Consider the following 17,633-nt stretch of genomic DNA (forward strand, 5'->3'; position numbering starts at 1 on the left):
GACTTTGACCCCTAAAATAATGAAAGATTTAACATAAATGGATATTAATGATGATTCTCAGTAAGGCAGAGGGAAATGTTTTTCTGTGCATGGTCTTCATTGCCAACCGGTCTTACAAATAAGGCCAAAAATGTTACCACAAAAATGAAAACATGCTGCCTCCTGGATGGTACTCATGTGACACCTTGGTTGTATTTCTAATATTTGTTTTTACCAAACAGTTTCAGAGTATCCACTAAATAGACTTTAAGAGGATTAAGACAACCTTACCCCGAAGGCATTCACCATCATGTTAGAGGGAGGTGTTGGGAAAAACTGATAAAAAGACAAACTGTTGGGAAATGCTATGGCAAAAGCCCAAAGTATTCTGAGAACATAGACAAAAGATAGATTACTTCCAAATGCAGTGATCTAGCAGGGTTGTGAGGAAAATTATTTTGAGCAAGGTCATGGAGAATGAGTAGGACTCCTTTGTCAGACATGGCAGTGAAGGGATGGGGCTTAGCAGCTAAGCTAAGGAGTAAGCTTGAGCTTGACCCAGAAAATGGATGAGAGCAGGATGCATTCAGAAACAGCTATGATAGCATGGCCAGAACACAGGTACAAAAGATGAAGTTGTAAAAGCAAGTTAAGAGAAAATTGTGGAAGGTTTTAAATACCCAGCTGAGAAGCTGGACTTTTTTCTGCTTGTAGAAATCCAATGCCATGATGTGTTTTGGTTCTGGAAAGATGTACAACTAGAGTCAGTACAGAGGATTTATTGGAAGGGTGGGAAAAAGAGTAAAGGGAATCGACTAGATAAGGAGCTCTGGCCACAGGGTCAGGGCTATCAAGAGCTAAAAAGAAAGAAGTGGCAGCAGAAAGCACTGAATGAGTGGCAGTTTGCTTTTTCATCTCCTGGTGACATACTCCCTGAGGGCACTATTTCTCAGATATACCCTGCTGCCTAGGTTATGATATCTTGGTGCCTTGGGCTAAACCAAAGAGATGAAAGTACTCAAATCCCATAAATTTGAACAATTGCTCCTTTAAAGACTTGCCCGGTGGCATTTGTCTAAAGAAGGCACACTGAATTAGGAGTGATCATGCATAAAAGCCTTTCTTGACCAAGGGACCTATGATATAATAAATGTAATACAAAAGTAAAAGTCCAAAGATCTGCATTTTCCTGACACCACACAATATCCCAGATTTTTACATCTTTGTCCTCTCTGTAGTCATTGTGAATTTTCTTAAGTCTTTTACTTCTACAATTTCTACTATTTTTATATGAACATCTTTTTCAGGTGATGACTGACAACTGGAATCATCTCACTATTCTTTTATGATGGTGAGCATGAATGATATCTGTATTTGATGATGAGAAATAAGATGAATCAATTTGTTCCCAAATATGACCGAGCTGATGAACCAACTTTCTTAAATGATTCGAGAGAGGTAATATGGCCAAACATATGTACATATTGTATAATCATAAAATTAAATGACCTGCTTTGTTCTTAAATTCTACTCTCAAATAGAAAATCGATGCCTCTGAAACACATGCAACCAATCAAATACCACCCATCAGCATTAATTCCTTTAAAACCTAAAATATGAGTTCTTAATTACACTATTGCATTCATTTTCTTCTTTCAGATAATGAAAAAAAGAATCCATAAATGGCGCTAAACAGATTATTGGAGAAAACAATTAGACATAGAACGACTCTAAGTGAAGATTCCTGGCACTTTTCTCTGTGTGCAAGTGTATGCATTCTGCATACCAATGACAAAGCTAGAAAGAAAACTCACCTGTTTTCTTCCTCAAGATCTGCTAGGATTCTCTCTAGTTCCCCTCTTTCCTCACTCTCTAAGGAAATCAAGATCTGGGCAGGACTACGAGGCTGGCTCAAGGGGGAGTCCTGGTTCAAACTTTGGCAGTAATGCTGGATTAACAAATGTTCATCATCTCTGGAAAATAAAATCAAAGGTTTTGTTTTTTTTCCCCCTTATTTGCTTTGGGGGTCAGGGACTCGGGTGGGTATTTAAATATAGAAACATTTATTTGCTCTTAACAATTAATAAGACCCTTTCACCTGTTTCTAAAGACATTTTGATACTGTTGAGGTTGTGGTCTACCATCCTATTGGTGTATTCAGAGTGTTTCTTGCTCTATTTCCGATTGAATTTGATTGGCCTATTTACATGGGTAAATGAAGGGCAGAATTACAGAAATACTGGGACTCTATGTCAGCAGTTTAACCAATAGTTAATAAATATTAAAAGATATAACAATGGCTGTTTAATGCTTTTTTAAACAACGCTTTTGCTACCAAACCTGTCAAGATAATCTGTTCCCTAGCCCACGCTATTGTTGATACTGACCATGAAAAAACTGTAGCTCTTAAAATAATAGAGTAAATATTCTGTTCAGTGGATGGCAATGTAATCAAAAAGGGTTGCTTAAGTAAGCCTGTTTGAACTTATAAAAAGCCACAGAGGCAGGATGGTAAAAATAATGAAACTTTAGACAAACGACTGCTTGATTCAATTATTATTTAGAAAGAAAAACAAAAATTGCAAGAAAAAAATGCCATTTAAGGTGACTAAAAGAAAACTGAACAACTCATTCTTTAGAGCGACTTTTAAGGACTAATCTTAGGGAACCAAGAAGCAAAAGGCTTATTTATATTTTGGGAGGCAGCGACAATCTTTCCTTGAAACTAGGAACTCTCTACTAAACAGAAGAAATTATGTTCTAAATGCATTGCTCATAGCTCCTAAAAAGACTGTGTACTTCCAAGCTGTGAGAACTTTGTTCTGAGGGAGGAAAAAAAGACCACCTCTGTGTTCTTAGACTGAAGCTCTGTTTGGCTAAATACCATTAAGATGAGAGGTTAATAATATTGCCCTCCTCACACCCACTTTATTTCCTTTTCTCATCTCCATGTCTTCTGAGTTGGAAAAAAAATTAGGAAAAATCCTGATTTATATGATTTTGGTCCATCAAGCCAGGTGATTGGATGAAGTGAAAAGCTGACTAAAAATAATTATTAGGTTTTAAAAATAAACATTTAAATGAAGTAGACTAATTCTCCAAATCACTTCCCAGACTTACCCCCTAAAATCTCATGATTTTACCAACCAATGAGGCAAAATGGATTTCATGTCCTCAGAATGAGTTAAAGCTAACTTTCATTTAAAAATAAAATGAAAGCCGTTTTACCACCTAATTTATTATTCCTCTTCCCAAATTCTGAAATTTTATTGCTAGAACTTTCCATGTTTAATTACAACAGATAGCTATAATTAAACTTTTCTTACTGTTCTCTTAGGCAGTCAATGAATGGCAGCCAATATTATACGGATACAACTTGAATCAGTTTGAATGTGGTAGAGCTACTAATATTAAAATCGGTGACCCAAAGAAGCAAATCATTCAGGTTGTTTACATTTGGCTCATTCTTTGGTCACATATTTTCCTGTCAAAGTATTTCATGTGTTAATACTATTAATACTTTTCCCCATAGCTAAGAAAGAGAATGCGCCACAGCTATGTTTGGGGAAAAGGTTGTTTTATTTTAAGTAAGTCATACAGAAATGGTTGAGTGTTGACTTGTTTCTTTACTATTTTAATCACCTTTTTGTATCAGATGAGATGATTTATTCCCATGTCTTCAATAACCAGTTATGTAGAAACGCCACTGACACTATCGCCCTCGGTCTAATCCTTCTAAAGGTCTTTTTCTCATCTCATCTGAGTGTAACTCTGGGTTGCCATATCTACTACATATGATAAATTTACCATTCTTCCCTTTGCCTAGATTTTCCACGACAATGCAGTGAGACATCCATAAGTTATCAAACTAAAAACATTATTGTACTCTGACTAGACTTCATCTCTCTAACTTATCTATTCAGTTAGCAGAGCCTTATTTTTCCCCCCATCATTTTAGCTTCTTATTCTGCTTCCTCCACCTCAGGCCCTTCATTCATGGTGACATTTCTCTGTCTTCCTTATTGTGACCACTTTCCCTACTCTATAATGAAGCCCTATTTCCCTGCCAGAGCTGTGTTCCCTGCCCCTTTAACATCACTCACTCTCCTTCCTTTAGTTGGACACACCTGGATTATCGTTCCACAAAAAACTTGTGATCTGTTACTAGATTGTCTCACTTTATTTAGCTCGTGAAGATGTTAAATCACAAAAATCTACTACTTCAGATCTCTGAAGGAAACTAACCTACCATAGGGGAATACCAATGCAACTATGCCATGATTATGTATCTCCACTACCCATGAATGGAGAAAATACTAACCCATTGCTTAAAAAATTTATATCCAACCCCTTTACATATCTGGCAGGTCTGGTCAGAAATTAAGCATTTAATTAAAGGATCTGGAACTGCAATTTGAGATAATATGATATTAAATAAGAATAAGGCAAACTGTGTTTGCTACTCTGGAATACCAATAAAGCCACATTTGGATGAGCTCATTCTGTGTTAGGTTAAGAATTAGGGGGAAAAAGAGTAAATGAATGGCTCCTTGAAAGATCAAATGCATATAATGCTATTTCCTATCTTCTGTGCTACCCTACCTCTAAATCCCTCAAAGCAATTTCATCTTCAGGAACATTTTGTAAAAAGAGACAGAATACTTACATGCTCTCATTAGGAGAGATGCTATCATTTAGATAAGATCCATTGCTGTTTTCCATTTCTGCTAGCCTGATAAAAAACGTAAAAGCTCATTAAAACTTATGTGACTTCTTAGAATCTATTCAAGACCTAATCGAACATTCCTGAAAACTAAAGGATAAATCACGTCAAGAGGAGAAAGGAATCCTTCAAATTAAAGGATGTGTGTGTTGGCCTAACCATTTGAAGCAGTGAGTAGTAGACCACAGCTAGTTAGTAGCTTTACATTTATGCTATAAATTATAAGGGAAGTTGTATTTTGTTGTTTTTCTCTTTTTCTTCACAGATCGATCTTCCTTTCACTGAGAACAGGTCATTGTCTTCACAAGAAAAGCTTCCCTCACAATAAATACATTCTGTACCTTACACTACCCCATGTTTTTTTTTAAGACCATTAGCTTTCCACTGACAACACATATATAGCTAGTTAACGCTTTCCATGGTTGATAAACATGTTCAGCAGTGAGAATATTGATAAAAGATGGATTCACAGTAGTGCTCTACACATTCTGCTACCAATTTTTACCTTTGAAAACCTCCTTCACCTCAGACAATAATAAAGTCTTTTTACAACTAAAAAAAAAAAAGTTAACCACACTCTTACAGATTTATTTAACAAGCATAAGATATCTTACAATTAGCAATTCAGTTTTTAGGTATAAAAATTATCTCAAACACAAAGAAAGTGAGACAGAAAGGTCCAAGGATTAGGGAAATCAATTATTCTCTTCTTTATAGCATATTATGTAAAATAAACACACAAATGGAAAGCCAATGCTTTCATATTCTCTGCATAACATAGTACCATTTCTTCACATATGTATGTCTGGTCCAGCAGTTTTCTAAGAAGCTTATACGATTTCTAAGCCAATTTATTAAACGTGCTCAGTATACAAAACATAATAAAACTATCAGAAATGTTTAAGGCCAGGGTTAAGGGAGATTATTCTGGACTAATGCTTTTATTGGTGTCCAAAATCAACATGCAGTGGGATGGCATGCACGTTAGAGGGCAAGTTAATTAGTAGAAATCAGACAAGATTGGGGGGGAAAAAGATTCGTTTAAAATTATTATAGGTTAGCTTTCCTTGGTTAGTTACTTTAATCAATATTTGCCTGGCATTCAACTAGTCTCATACCTGCTAGCATAATGTTCAATGCGTGAATGAGTATCATCGTGTGAAAGCTGAGGGGACGAGGCAGGCCTATAAGGCAGAAAATGTGATTAGTCACAGATACCATCCATTAATGGAGAAAAAAACCCCACCACACAGTTCTGTTATATACATGGCCTAGAATGCTTTTATTCTAATTCTATGGATAATGTATACCTTTAGTTGTTCCTATTTTAGATATTATCCAGTATTTTAAATCCAGGTTTGAGAGAAGAATTCTCATATTTCTGCTTTTATCAAAAGCCATAAAGAGAGATCAAAAACTTCTGTGGAAAGTTTCAATTTTAGAAAAGGTTGAGGGAGACCATCTCTACGTGACCTTTTGTCCTCCTACTTTGTATCTGTAATCTCATATCCTCTAGTTCTGAAATTATTTTAGCACTATGTGGTTTAAAATTTTCAACAGCTTACACCTGTGTCATTTATTAGATTCCCTTCTTACTGAATGTTTGCCTAGTACATTCACAGTCAACAATTTTTGGCCACTCCAGTCCAAGACTTCTTAGGACTCCATGTATCGAGATGTCTTGGTCTGTGCAATTTTGTAAAGGACTACGTCTACCAATTTAGCAGCAGGACTATATTACTACTTCAAAGAATAAAACTGAATGACCCAAAATTTTATTTCAATGTTTTTTAAAAGAATGACTAAATTCAATAGAATGTCACGATATCTGAAAATATTTCTTATTAGGGATATGATGCGCTAATTAATATGCAGAGGGGAAAACAAGAGGAGGGAATTAATTAGCATGAATATTCTACATATTTCTTGGGTATAAAACCTCCCTTTTTTTTTCTTTAGCTCCATAGACCAGAATTTTGGTAGGATTAACATTTTTTCTACCCTTTCATATCTGACTTATTAATTATCCTTGAAGTTGTTATAGTAGCTCTGGATTAACTTCTGGAAAAAAAGATCCATTTGTTTTGAAGACTAGGTTGGGCTTGTGCTTTTTTGTTTTAATTGGAATAGGACAAAATGACTCTTAGAAAGCCCTTAGGTAAAGACATGAATCCAAAAGTCAACAGTAATCTATTCAGTGAGGAGTGGTTTAGTCCAACATCCAAGCAGCATTCAAGGACTTGGTAGGAACGCTAAGAAGATATTTATTTATTTTTCTTACATAAAGTAACCCACATGCAGTTACCTAGACTTACATAGGGAATGTGCTAGAAATCCATACTTCTTAAAACATATAGTCATAAGATGATTCCAACACACTACAGCAAATAACTAGGGAACTGAAGTCTTCCCTGAGAGATAAATATCTTATTTATGAAACCAATTTATGTCAAGAGAAACCATAATCAAATTTGTAATAAACTACAAAGACGTTTAAACTATCATGAAGAAACAAAAGGATGACTACCCAATTTACTAGGTATAGCCAAAAATTTCCATGTGAATCTTCACTATATGTTTGGAGAGTTAATCTGCTAATTTCTTGGAATTCTGAAGCAGCCCATTATGCTAAGGTTCGTTTTGAAATATTCACTGCAAGTAAAGATAATTTAAGTACTTGCATTATTTGGTTTAGAAACCCTATCTTCTGGAACAGACCAGCCTTTTAGTTATATACTTCTTATAAGCTAAAAGCCCATCACCAAGAAAAATATATTGTTTTCATTTATAATAGTACAGAGAAAAAAGAAAGCCTGAGACCTTGGTGTAGCATAACTACACCAAGAAAACTAGGCATGTAAATCCAAAACACTTTAATAAAATCTGATACAGAAAATCTTATGTAGAGTTTTAATTCTTAGTCTTGAGGATAATTCCATGTTATGTTTTTTATTAATGCACCTTGCACCTAGCACCTAACACAGCATGCACAAGCACGAGAACTCATAATAAACAGAAATCTAAAAAATATACACACTAAAGGAGGTACTTATTAAACCAGAAAATGAGCCAAAAGGGAGTAATGGTCAGGGAAGAATCATTTAAAAACCAAGAATTAGTAAAAGTACAAAACCATTTAGTCCGGAAACAAAACTAAATGCAAGCCTTCTAAATCACTTTTTAAGGGGAAGGTAAGAATATTCTTCTCCCTTCCCACTTCCTAAATACAAAGTAAACCCAGAAGGATTTTTTTCTGTTTTCCTTAATGGTCAATTCCATTCCACCCACCACTATCTTCTCTTTTGTGAAAACTCCACTAATAAGTTTTCATCTATTTAGGTCTCAAAGCAGAAGAGCTCAAAGAATATTGTTTGACTGTCTCATTTATAGACAAACAATATAAAAGGTTTACGCTAGATTTAGTTTCAAACAATATGACAAATACAGGTAAATAAAGGTTTTGTCTAGGAAAAATGAAAGATCTGTATCTCAGTAAACTTTTAAATTCCATGATCCATGTAAATGGATTAAATGCTGTCATCATCACAGGATTTGTTGACATCAGATAGAATTCTTGGAAAATAAAATACCTTAGGCCTTGACTTTTCTGTCTGAATGGGATAGCTTTACAATATATTTTATAAATTATATAATCCTATGAGTAAAGACTTTAGTAAAATTACTGGTAAAGAAAACAGGGACTTTAGTTTGCTGGGTATGTTTTCTTCTCTAAAATTAGAACTTTCCACTATTTCCGAATAATCTAGTAAACTTTATAAGAAGACAAAATGGGTATGTTTCAGTTGTTAGAGAAAATATTTTAATAAAGGATTTTATTAATTTTAAAGTTCTTCAAAGTTTAAGACAAATATCCTCTACTTAAAATTAGTTACATTAAAATGATAGTCAGGATTTTTTTCTCATGAACGCATGTATAAAATTAACATTTTTTCTTCTTTCCTTTCAAGGAACTGTTAGTTATTCTTTGCTTATTATTTTGTGCTATCTCTATCCATGCATTTTTTAAAATTATGCTTTAGTATGTCTGTGTTTTGGATTTTTTTAATTGGTTAAAATTTATTCCAATCCAGAGTAAATTCGTTTATCAGGATCCAATCAAGCTGAGAATTTTAGTATATCAGTTTTTTAAAAGCTGTTTATTTATGAAAAGGTCTAACTTCTATAAACAAATAGACTACCTGGATTAGGGAAAAGAATTACTGATAACAAGGTACATAATTGAATCTAAAGTCCAAGCTGTTTAAGCACGATGATAAAAGAAATCAGGTAGTTCACTACTTATAGTTCCCATATCTCAAAATGAAGGGGTGTAATAATGCTGCTTAAAAAAAAGATGCCTTATACTTCCTTTAGGCCAATAAAGACTTAAAATAAATCTCAATCATTTGCATTTATCACTACAGGATTTAAAAAAAGAATCTACTTTAAATTAAATTACATGGTAGAACAATAAAAAAGACCCACTAATAAACTGAATTCTCACATAAGCCTATCTTCCAAATTGGTCATCTACCTCTTACATATAATAGAGCTATCTTACTTTAAATATGTATTTTAATAAAGTACATTTTGAAATACCAAAAATTTGTTATAAAAACTCCAATGACTCTAAAACATGCAGACTTTGTTTGCTAAAAATATAAATTAAAGACCCCCCAAAAGAGTTTTCTAACATTATAAACTCTGAGATAAAGCAATTAATTATCAGTTGGTATCTAATATTAGTATTATTAATACACATTCATAGTAATAACAGACTACAGTACACTTTCCTTCCAGTGTAAACATATAACTGCTTATGAGCTGAATATTTAGTGTGGAGAGGAGAGCAAAGTGAGTTTAGTTCAAAAATGAGCTCCAGTACATAAATATTAGTCCGATAGCATGGCATAACCCGATAAAAAGTCCACATATCTCATTGAAATTATTCAGCCAAACTGAACATCATACTATAAAACAAATTCTGCTGATATTTAATGATCTACTCACTTAGAAGAGGCCCTAAAGAATAAACCATCATCCTTTTAAAGGTTCTAAAGCATTGAATCTTAAGAAAGAAATGTGGTTCAAGATATGTTGTTCTGTAATCATAAACTTATCTCCCAGGAATAGAACTAACAACCCAATAATTTCTTTGATGTTAATTTGAACTCAAGGCCAGGATTTCTGCTGGTTCGAATTTGACCAGCCGGGACCTGAAAACCTCATTCTGATTCTCCTGATCTGTGGTAGATGGCACCCTCAAAGTCTTATCAAGGGAAGGAAAAAAATGAAATGAAAGGGAAATTAATATGTCTTTAAAACAAAACAAATAAATAAACCAAACAAAAATTTTAAAACTCAGCAAGCAGATGTGTTGGTGGTAGCAGCACCCTTCAGCAGTACTCACGCAGAATCTACTGGCCAGAAGTTGATCAGAGTAACAGGACTGCAAAACAAAAAATGAGGTGGTGAAAAGACAAAGGCAAACTCAGTTGCAAAAAAAAAATTACTGAAAGGTCAAAATAAATAAAATCCAACCAATTAAGTATGAACCATGGAAAGCTATAGCCAAACAAAAGTGGAAAGTGAATTAAAAGAAAAGCAAACAGTGGTGCGACTGCCACCAGAGTTATGGAGAAAAGAAGAGACAGTTTAAAAGAAGTGAAGACGACATCAGTTTGATCATGAGAATCATTACTACTTACTGTGAAGTAATTTCCTGTGACTATATTTTCTTTCAAGTAAAAAAAAAAGTGACTAGATATGACCACACAATCAGATCCAAAAAAAGACACACGTCTACTGATTTGTGAGGGAGGAAAATCAAAATGAAATATTGAAATCACTCATTTGTAAACAGTCCCATATTTCTTAAAAAGCTTTATAAGACAATTAGCAGTTGTAGTGTGGTGCTTTCCCTGTGATAAACTTTTGGAAAAGGTAATTGTCCTCGGACAACTGACACAGCAAAATGGCGACTGAACATTTATGCTTGTTTGCTTTTTTTTCAGCTAAAGTAAATCTAGAGAAAGAAATAGGAGAGACTGTTTGCATTTGGGAGTGAAGGACGGTATTCAGCTGAAAGGAGCTCAGATATACATCAAATGAGAGTCTGCTTTGCTTTTGCCACTACTCACGTTTCCATGTTGTCCCCCTCTAAGACAGTCTGCACTGGCAGGTAGCCCATTCGGGGATGCTTCGCAAAATACCTTTTGGTTCGAAATTTGTTTTTTAGTACCTTGGCAAAATCACGAACATCTTCTCCTGATGTAGTCTGAAAGGAAAATAGCCCTGAGATCAGACTTGGAAGAAGTATGACCTAAAGACAAGGGCCACTCCAGAGCCCCTCCTTTAGGTCACTGGTTTTCTAATTTCGGAGAGAGTAGCGATTGAGAGCGAAGGCTCTGGAATCAGATACAACCCAGGGTTTGGAAACCCACCCTAGCATTTACTAGTGGGGTTAAGTTGGATGAGTTCTTTGCCTATCCGAGGCTCAGATCATCTGTGAAATGGGGGCCAGTCATACCTCAAGAAGTTGTTATGATGAATAAATGAAGTATCTTGACTACTAGGCCACGCAATAAATGGTGGTTTATAGAAGTCTTATAGTCAAAAAGTTAACCTTAAGTTTTGCCACACTTTATAGCATTTTAAAACTATTTTGTCCACATGGATACCATGTTTCAGCCACTAAATATCCTTCTATTCACTGCACGGTTCATTCCCTATCATTGAATACCTTTGCAAAAGGAATCAAAGCAAGAAAGACAATGACAAAACTGGGAGGATCACTCTGAAGATGGAAGACAGAAGTACTCTAAAGCAGAGCTTCTCAAACTTTGATGTGTATAGGGAACCACCTGCAGATCTTGCTAAAATGCAGGTTTTGATTTAGAAAGGCAAGGGCAGGGGCCTGAGGTTCTGCATTTCTAATAAGTTCCCAGGTGGTGCCAGCGCTTCTGGTTGACAGACCATACTTTGAATAGCAAGCAGCTAGTGTTTAAGGACATTTTTCCAAAACGTCTAAGGAGAAGCCACCACCTATTAATTCCAGAACCTTGGGCAAATTATTTAGCTTCAGGACCTGAGAGTCTTCATTTATACAAAGGGGATAAAAATAATACCTATTTCACACAGAGTAGTTTGAAAGGTAAACATCTAGCATTTAGTTTGCTAAGTGTTAGTATATAAACCCGATAAAAGATGAGCAAGAGATTGAAAGAAGTGGATTATGAATTTTGGGGAACCTACATTACACTCCCATACCCAACATGCCACATGGCCATAAGAACTCTCCATACAACCAATAGGACTGTGAAAAAAAATGAAAAAAAATAATGTCTTCCTTACAACCAATGCAAACAGGATAAAAACCTATTTATTTGCCCAAAAATATCTGTTGAGTATCTACAATGGTCCATATGTGCCAGGCATTGCCTTGCACCCTAGGGATAAGATAAGTCCCTGGTGTCTACAATTTGGCATCACTTTAGCTGGGGAACATCTGGGGAACCATCTGGGTAACTTAAGACATCACAGCCTTACACATGATCTGCAATACTGCTCCAAACATAAACTTCTTCCAGGTAAAATAACTCATGTTGGCGAAGCATCTAACTTACCGGAGTGCAGTATTCCACCATGGGATAGTGCATTTTATGGCCTTTTGCAACTCGACCAGAAAAAAAGCAACTTTGGCAGATGTCATAATTAAAGTGCTTTAGACTCCTGTACCTGGTAAAGAACAAAAACAAACACATCTGTATTTCTTCAAATCCAATTCCCAAAGAGCCCTCTTTTATAAACCTCCTTCCACACTGTCTTAATTCTAGAAACAGACTGCACTGTTCATTAATCCCACAAGGCAAGTGATTAACTCCTACCTCCAGATTTCACTGGTGCTTCTCCTACAGTATCAAAACATTTTGGCAGAAAGATTATCCTATAAACATATGGAAGGAGGGACAAAAAATTCAGCTCTTCTTTAAACTTTACTAGGAACTCTCAGATTAAGTAAGAAGATACTGGCACACTTCCAGTCTTTTGAAGACCAAATACTAGAATTTGAAACAACTTCCAGGAGAGAGAGTTTGATGCATTGCAGGCCCTCCTACCCATCATGGGATCAAAATTTTCTAAACTCATTATTTAAAAAATAAGGCAATTTCATAAGACAAAAGAAAATTAAGCAAGAACTTTCTATTAAAACAAATCTTGCTTTAATTACACCTTCGTACAGACTGACATGATTCATTTTCAGAGAGTTACTTCGATAATAGCTTTTACGTCTCTTCAGAAATCCCTCATCACATTACCCATATGATAACCGAAGCACAAAGAAAAGACAAAAATTAGATTAGATGAAGGAATTTATAATCTGTGAGTACTAGATGGTACATTTCCTCCCATTCACAGAACACTGTATTCTTTGTTTCATACTCTCTGCTTTTTGCTTTCTCAGATGAGAATTTTAGCCAATTTAAATAAGCATATTCCTTATGTGACATATGGGAATGTGGAGAAAAAGCTACCTTTTTTTAGATCCCAACCATCTTTTGAGGAAGGGGGGGGGTGGAAAGAGAAGTGCTAATTCCTAAAATAATCTAATTTGATAAGGGCAAAACAGTGAATATGAAAATGTTCTTAGATCTTCCAAAGCATTCTCCTCTCTTATTTTATAAAAACTTCCCCCAATGAACGAATCTTAGTATTGAGGGAAGCTGAGAAAAGAAGACATGCAATCCTCTCCCCTGCAGCTTCCCCTCCCCACCCCCCCATGGTATTATTCTTATCTGCCAAAACCTAGGAAGGTAAGGTGTCCTTTGCAATCATTGCCTACTCAGTGTTGTCTATCTAGTCTTTAGAAACTTCTAAAGGTTTTTGTAAAACCACTTTGTAAACAACATGAAGTATGGAAGGACATGAACGCACAAATGATACAAAGTAGTTATTTAAAAAACAAGTTCAAGCATACCCAGGAAGCTATTTACTTAGCTGTTAAGTGGATTCTGCACAGGCACAGACTATATAGCTGGTTTACAACTTTATGGCTTATTCATCACTAAGGAACCCTTGATGTTGATCCAGATGTTTAAATAGGTCATCATTTCAGAATTTAGACTTGGGGTTATTGTTCAATAAAATGGATTCATTTAAAAATATCCCATCTCCCCAAACAGGTCAACAATGCTGAAGATTTAAGAGCCGATTGTTTTCCGTGACAGTTTAAGAATATCAGAATAATAATCCTCTGTTTCCTACCTCTTTCACTTTTAAATTTATAAGGAACATGTTCTTTACTTAGCTGCTTTGTGAATCTTTCATTTACTTGCATACTTTATATTCCCTTAGAAGTTCATTAGGATACTATGCAAAGAGCATAATCAGATTCACAGATGAAGAAGTAAGTTCTAGGGTTCTTAAAAACAAATCTTGTTACTTTAGGTGGAATAAAAGCGGTGCAAAGTAAATGAGACACTGAGCTACCATGAAGGTCTCCCAAAATAGAATCATCTCTTAGTTTTATAACTGATTCTTAGAGGGTTTCTATGAGCAGAAAAGACCGTGTGTGGGGGTGGGGGGAGAGAGAGAGGCAGGCAGATAGACAGACACAAAATGATTTGGGTCCAGGAAGGAGAAGGCACAGTTTATCTGTATACCCCTGAAGGACAAATATCTCAGTGGGGACAGGGAGTCAGTCCTGTTCACCCAAGAAGTGGCTCTGCAGAGCTGAAGAGTGAATGAAGGTGGAAAGGGACACCTGCTTAATGAGTCAGATCCACCAAAATAACCCAGTGATCAGGGAAGTGACAGGAGTGATGGATATTCCAGCCTGATCACATCCTCTCCCAATCTGAGGAGAAACAAACTAACAGCAACTGGTACAGGAGATAAAAGATCAAGTCATAAAAAGGTGAGAAATGATAAGAAAAAAAATGACATTTTTTTTGGTTCCTAATACCTGAATCCAATGATTGGACACTCCTTGCAGATGTTACATTTGGCCTGATGCTTGGCAGTTTCCGCAGCAGCCACTCTGTGCAGGACAGGCAGCCACACCATGGACTGAGGTTCCAGTCTCATCCAGTCTAGGAAGAGAGCCGCTTCAATCTCAGGCTTATTATTAGCCTGCAAAGACAAGAGGGACAGCGAGGGGGTGGGGGTGGGGTCGAAGAATTTGAGAAGAGAAAATGAGAAAGTAAAGGAGGCATAAGTCAGTTCAGGTAGGTAATAAGTTAAAAGTAAGACAGAAAAAAAAACCAGTAGTTGCACAGTGATGCCCACTATCCCCAGTTTATTTGTGCAAATGTCCTCCTAGCATTTATATGAGTCACCTACTCCTAAGGCTTTGGTAAACTGCCATTACTCTATTTGGCTACTATATGACAACAAAGCAAAATAACAGAAAGCAAAATACACACCTGAACAAGACTATTTTTAGCTTTCGGTTTTGAATGGATAGAGTTAGACAGAAATAAAATCCAAGTGTTTATTGATAAAATTTCAAAGGAGGGGAAAAAAGAAAACCTCAGGAACTATTGATTTCTTTTTTCCCCTAAAGAATCTATTTCTCAGTGTGTCATAGAATCATAATGAAGAGGCTTTAAAATTCATCTGGTCCCAAAGCTGCATTTTACAGACAAGACACAGATGACAGAAGTAGCGTTTCAAAGGCCATACTACTAACTGGTGGCACAGCCGATACTCATATCCAAAACTCCAGCAGATCTAGTGTCGTTTTCATGGTGACCTGTTGTTTCTTTGTCTATCTCTATTTCTCTCTCTTCTATCTCTTTCAAAATCTAAGTTTAATAAAAACTCTTCCTCTCAAACAGTACAATGATGTTAGAAAACTCGAAATATATTTTGCCATCACTTGATAGATATATTACTATACTCACGCATTTTAATTCTATCTTGTTTTTTATTAACCCTACGAGACAGTAGTTTAATTTTTTATATTGTTAGACTGACCACTTTTGTTTGTTTTTTATTGTTTCCTTCATTGCATATCTTCCATCTGAGATCAGTTTTGCCTAAGATACCCTTCAGAATTTCCTTTAGTCAATGTTTGTTGGTGGTGAATTTCTCAGGTTTTCTTTGACTGAAAATCTCTTTTTAAAAATCTATATTCTTAAAAGCTATCTTCACTGGGTATAGATTTTTAGACTGAAAGTTTTTTCAGGAGTTTTCTTTTTATTTTGTTGTAGCACACTGAAATATTATTCTACTTTTATCTCACTTTCTCTGTTGCCACTGTTAAGTCAGCAGTAAAACTCACTGCTGCTCCTTTGAAGGTAATCTGTCCTTTTCCTGTCTCGTGTTGTGCTCCTAGGGTTTTATTTATACTTTTTAAGGATTAACTGGGCTTCCTGAACTTGTGAATTAGTTTTTAGTCAGCTCTGGATACTTCTCAGTCACGATCTCAACAAACAGCGCCTCTTCTTCATTCTCTCTCCACTCTCCTTACAGAAATCTGTGAGATAAATGTAGACTTTTTCAATCTAATCTGTATTTCTCTGAATAGGACATTCCTAGTTTTCCCTTTTTTATCCTTCGTGCTTCATTCCTGAAAATCCCTTCTGCCTGGGTATCTATTCCTCTCTTTAGCAGCATTCGGTCTGATATAAACCCATATAGTAAGTTTTAAATTTGGGTTACTGTACTTTTTAATATTTACAAGTTGACTTGGTCATTTTAAAGGTCACTTCTAAAGTTTATGGTTCCCTGCAGATATTTTTTAATGATCTGTTTAAAAAAAAAAACAGAGCAAACATAAGTTTTCAAAAAAAAATCGTCTCTAATGATTCCAAAATATGAAATTACCATGGGTCTGCTTCTGTGGACTGCTATTTCTGCTCACTTTGATTTCTTGTAAGCTTTTTTTTTTTACTACATACTACATCGACCTTAGAGATGCCTTCTCCAGAAATGATTTTCATTTCCTTTTGCCAAGAGAAAAAGGTTACTACTTATTCTAAGACCAATTAAACTGAGTATGTGACAGATATGTAGTAGCATACAGGCAATGAGTATCTGAACTGTGCGAACTCATGTTGCTTCTCTTGGAATGCAGTTTGCTAAGAAAGACTCTATTCACATTTCAGATAGAAAGGCAGGAGGGTTTGGACCAACAGGTCATTTGGCTGGTAACACTCTCCACTTTAGCAGTACTCCAGTCATTACCCCCGATTACAAATTTCACATTATAATGAGTTGTTTAACCCTGAATATCCAAGCTGCAAAATGGTACCAATTCAAACTACTAATAAAAGCTTTTGGTGAGCACTTTTCTCTGTGTGGGGTGCCATTACAAAGGTACTTAGAGGAAGATTTTTTAAAATATAAAAAAGTTATTATAGAGCCTTTGGGCCCAAACCATCATTTTCCGGTAATTCGCCAAAATGACCAACACAAAGGTAAAGAGGAAAGGCACCCGCTATATGTTTTCTGGGACTTTTAGAAAACATAGAGCTGTTCCTTTGATCACATACATGCAGATCTACAAGAGGTGATATTGTAGACATCAAGGGAATGGGCACTGTTCAAAAACAAACATCCCACAAATGTTTCCATGGCAAAACCGGAAGAGTCTACAGTGTTACCCAGCATATGGTTGGCATTGCTGTAAACAACGAAGTTAAGGGCAAGATTCTTGCCAAGAGAATTAATGTACGTATTGAGCACGTTAAGCACTTTAAGAGCTGAGACAGTTTCCTGAAAAGCGTGAAGGAAAATGATCCAAAATGAAGAAGAAGAAGGGAGAAGAAGGGGGAAGGAAGAAGAAGGGAGAAGAAGGAAGAGGAGGAAGGAAGGAGGAGGGAGGAGGAGGAGGAGAAAAAGAGAAAGGTACCTGGGCTGAACTGAAGCGCCAGCCTGCTGCGTCCTGAGAAGCACTCTGTGGGAGAACCAATGGAAAGAGCCTGGG

General features: G+C 35.8%; 1 protein-coding gene across 14 annotated transcripts in view; it reads right to left on the minus strand.

The window, feature by feature from the left end:
• DMD (dystrophin) overlaps positions 1–17,633 on the minus strand; it is a 2,254,165-nt gene that overhangs the window by 54,660 nt on the left and 2,181,872 nt on the right. For 11 of the 14 annotated variants that reach the window (XM_016132668.2, XM_036227208.1, XM_036227211.1 and 8 more), the window contains 7 exons: positions 14,667–14,833; positions 12,328–12,439; positions 10,843–10,979; positions 10,113–10,151; positions 5,821–5,886; positions 4,646–4,711; positions 1,794–1,952 (listed from right to left, as the gene is read on the minus strand). In XM_016132668.2, coding sequence (XP_015988154.1) covers positions 1,794–1,952; positions 4,646–4,711; positions 5,821–5,886; positions 10,113–10,151; positions 10,843–10,979; positions 12,328–12,439; positions 14,667–14,833 — 746 coding nt within the window. The remainder of the gene's footprint in view (positions 1–1,793; positions 1,953–4,645; positions 4,712–5,820; positions 5,887–10,112; positions 10,152–10,842; positions 10,980–12,327; positions 12,440–14,666; positions 14,834–17,633) is intronic. The other 3 variants (XM_036227218.1, XM_036227217.1, XM_036227209.1) reach the window with 1 other exon arrangement.

This window comes from Rousettus aegyptiacus, unplaced genomic scaffold (genome assembly GCF_014176215.1).
Source record: "Rousettus aegyptiacus isolate mRouAeg1 unplaced genomic scaffold, mRouAeg1.p scaffold_m13_p_9, whole genome shotgun sequence".
In the NCBI taxonomy this organism is placed as follows: Eukaryota; Metazoa; Chordata; class Mammalia; order Chiroptera; family Pteropodidae; genus Rousettus; species Rousettus aegyptiacus.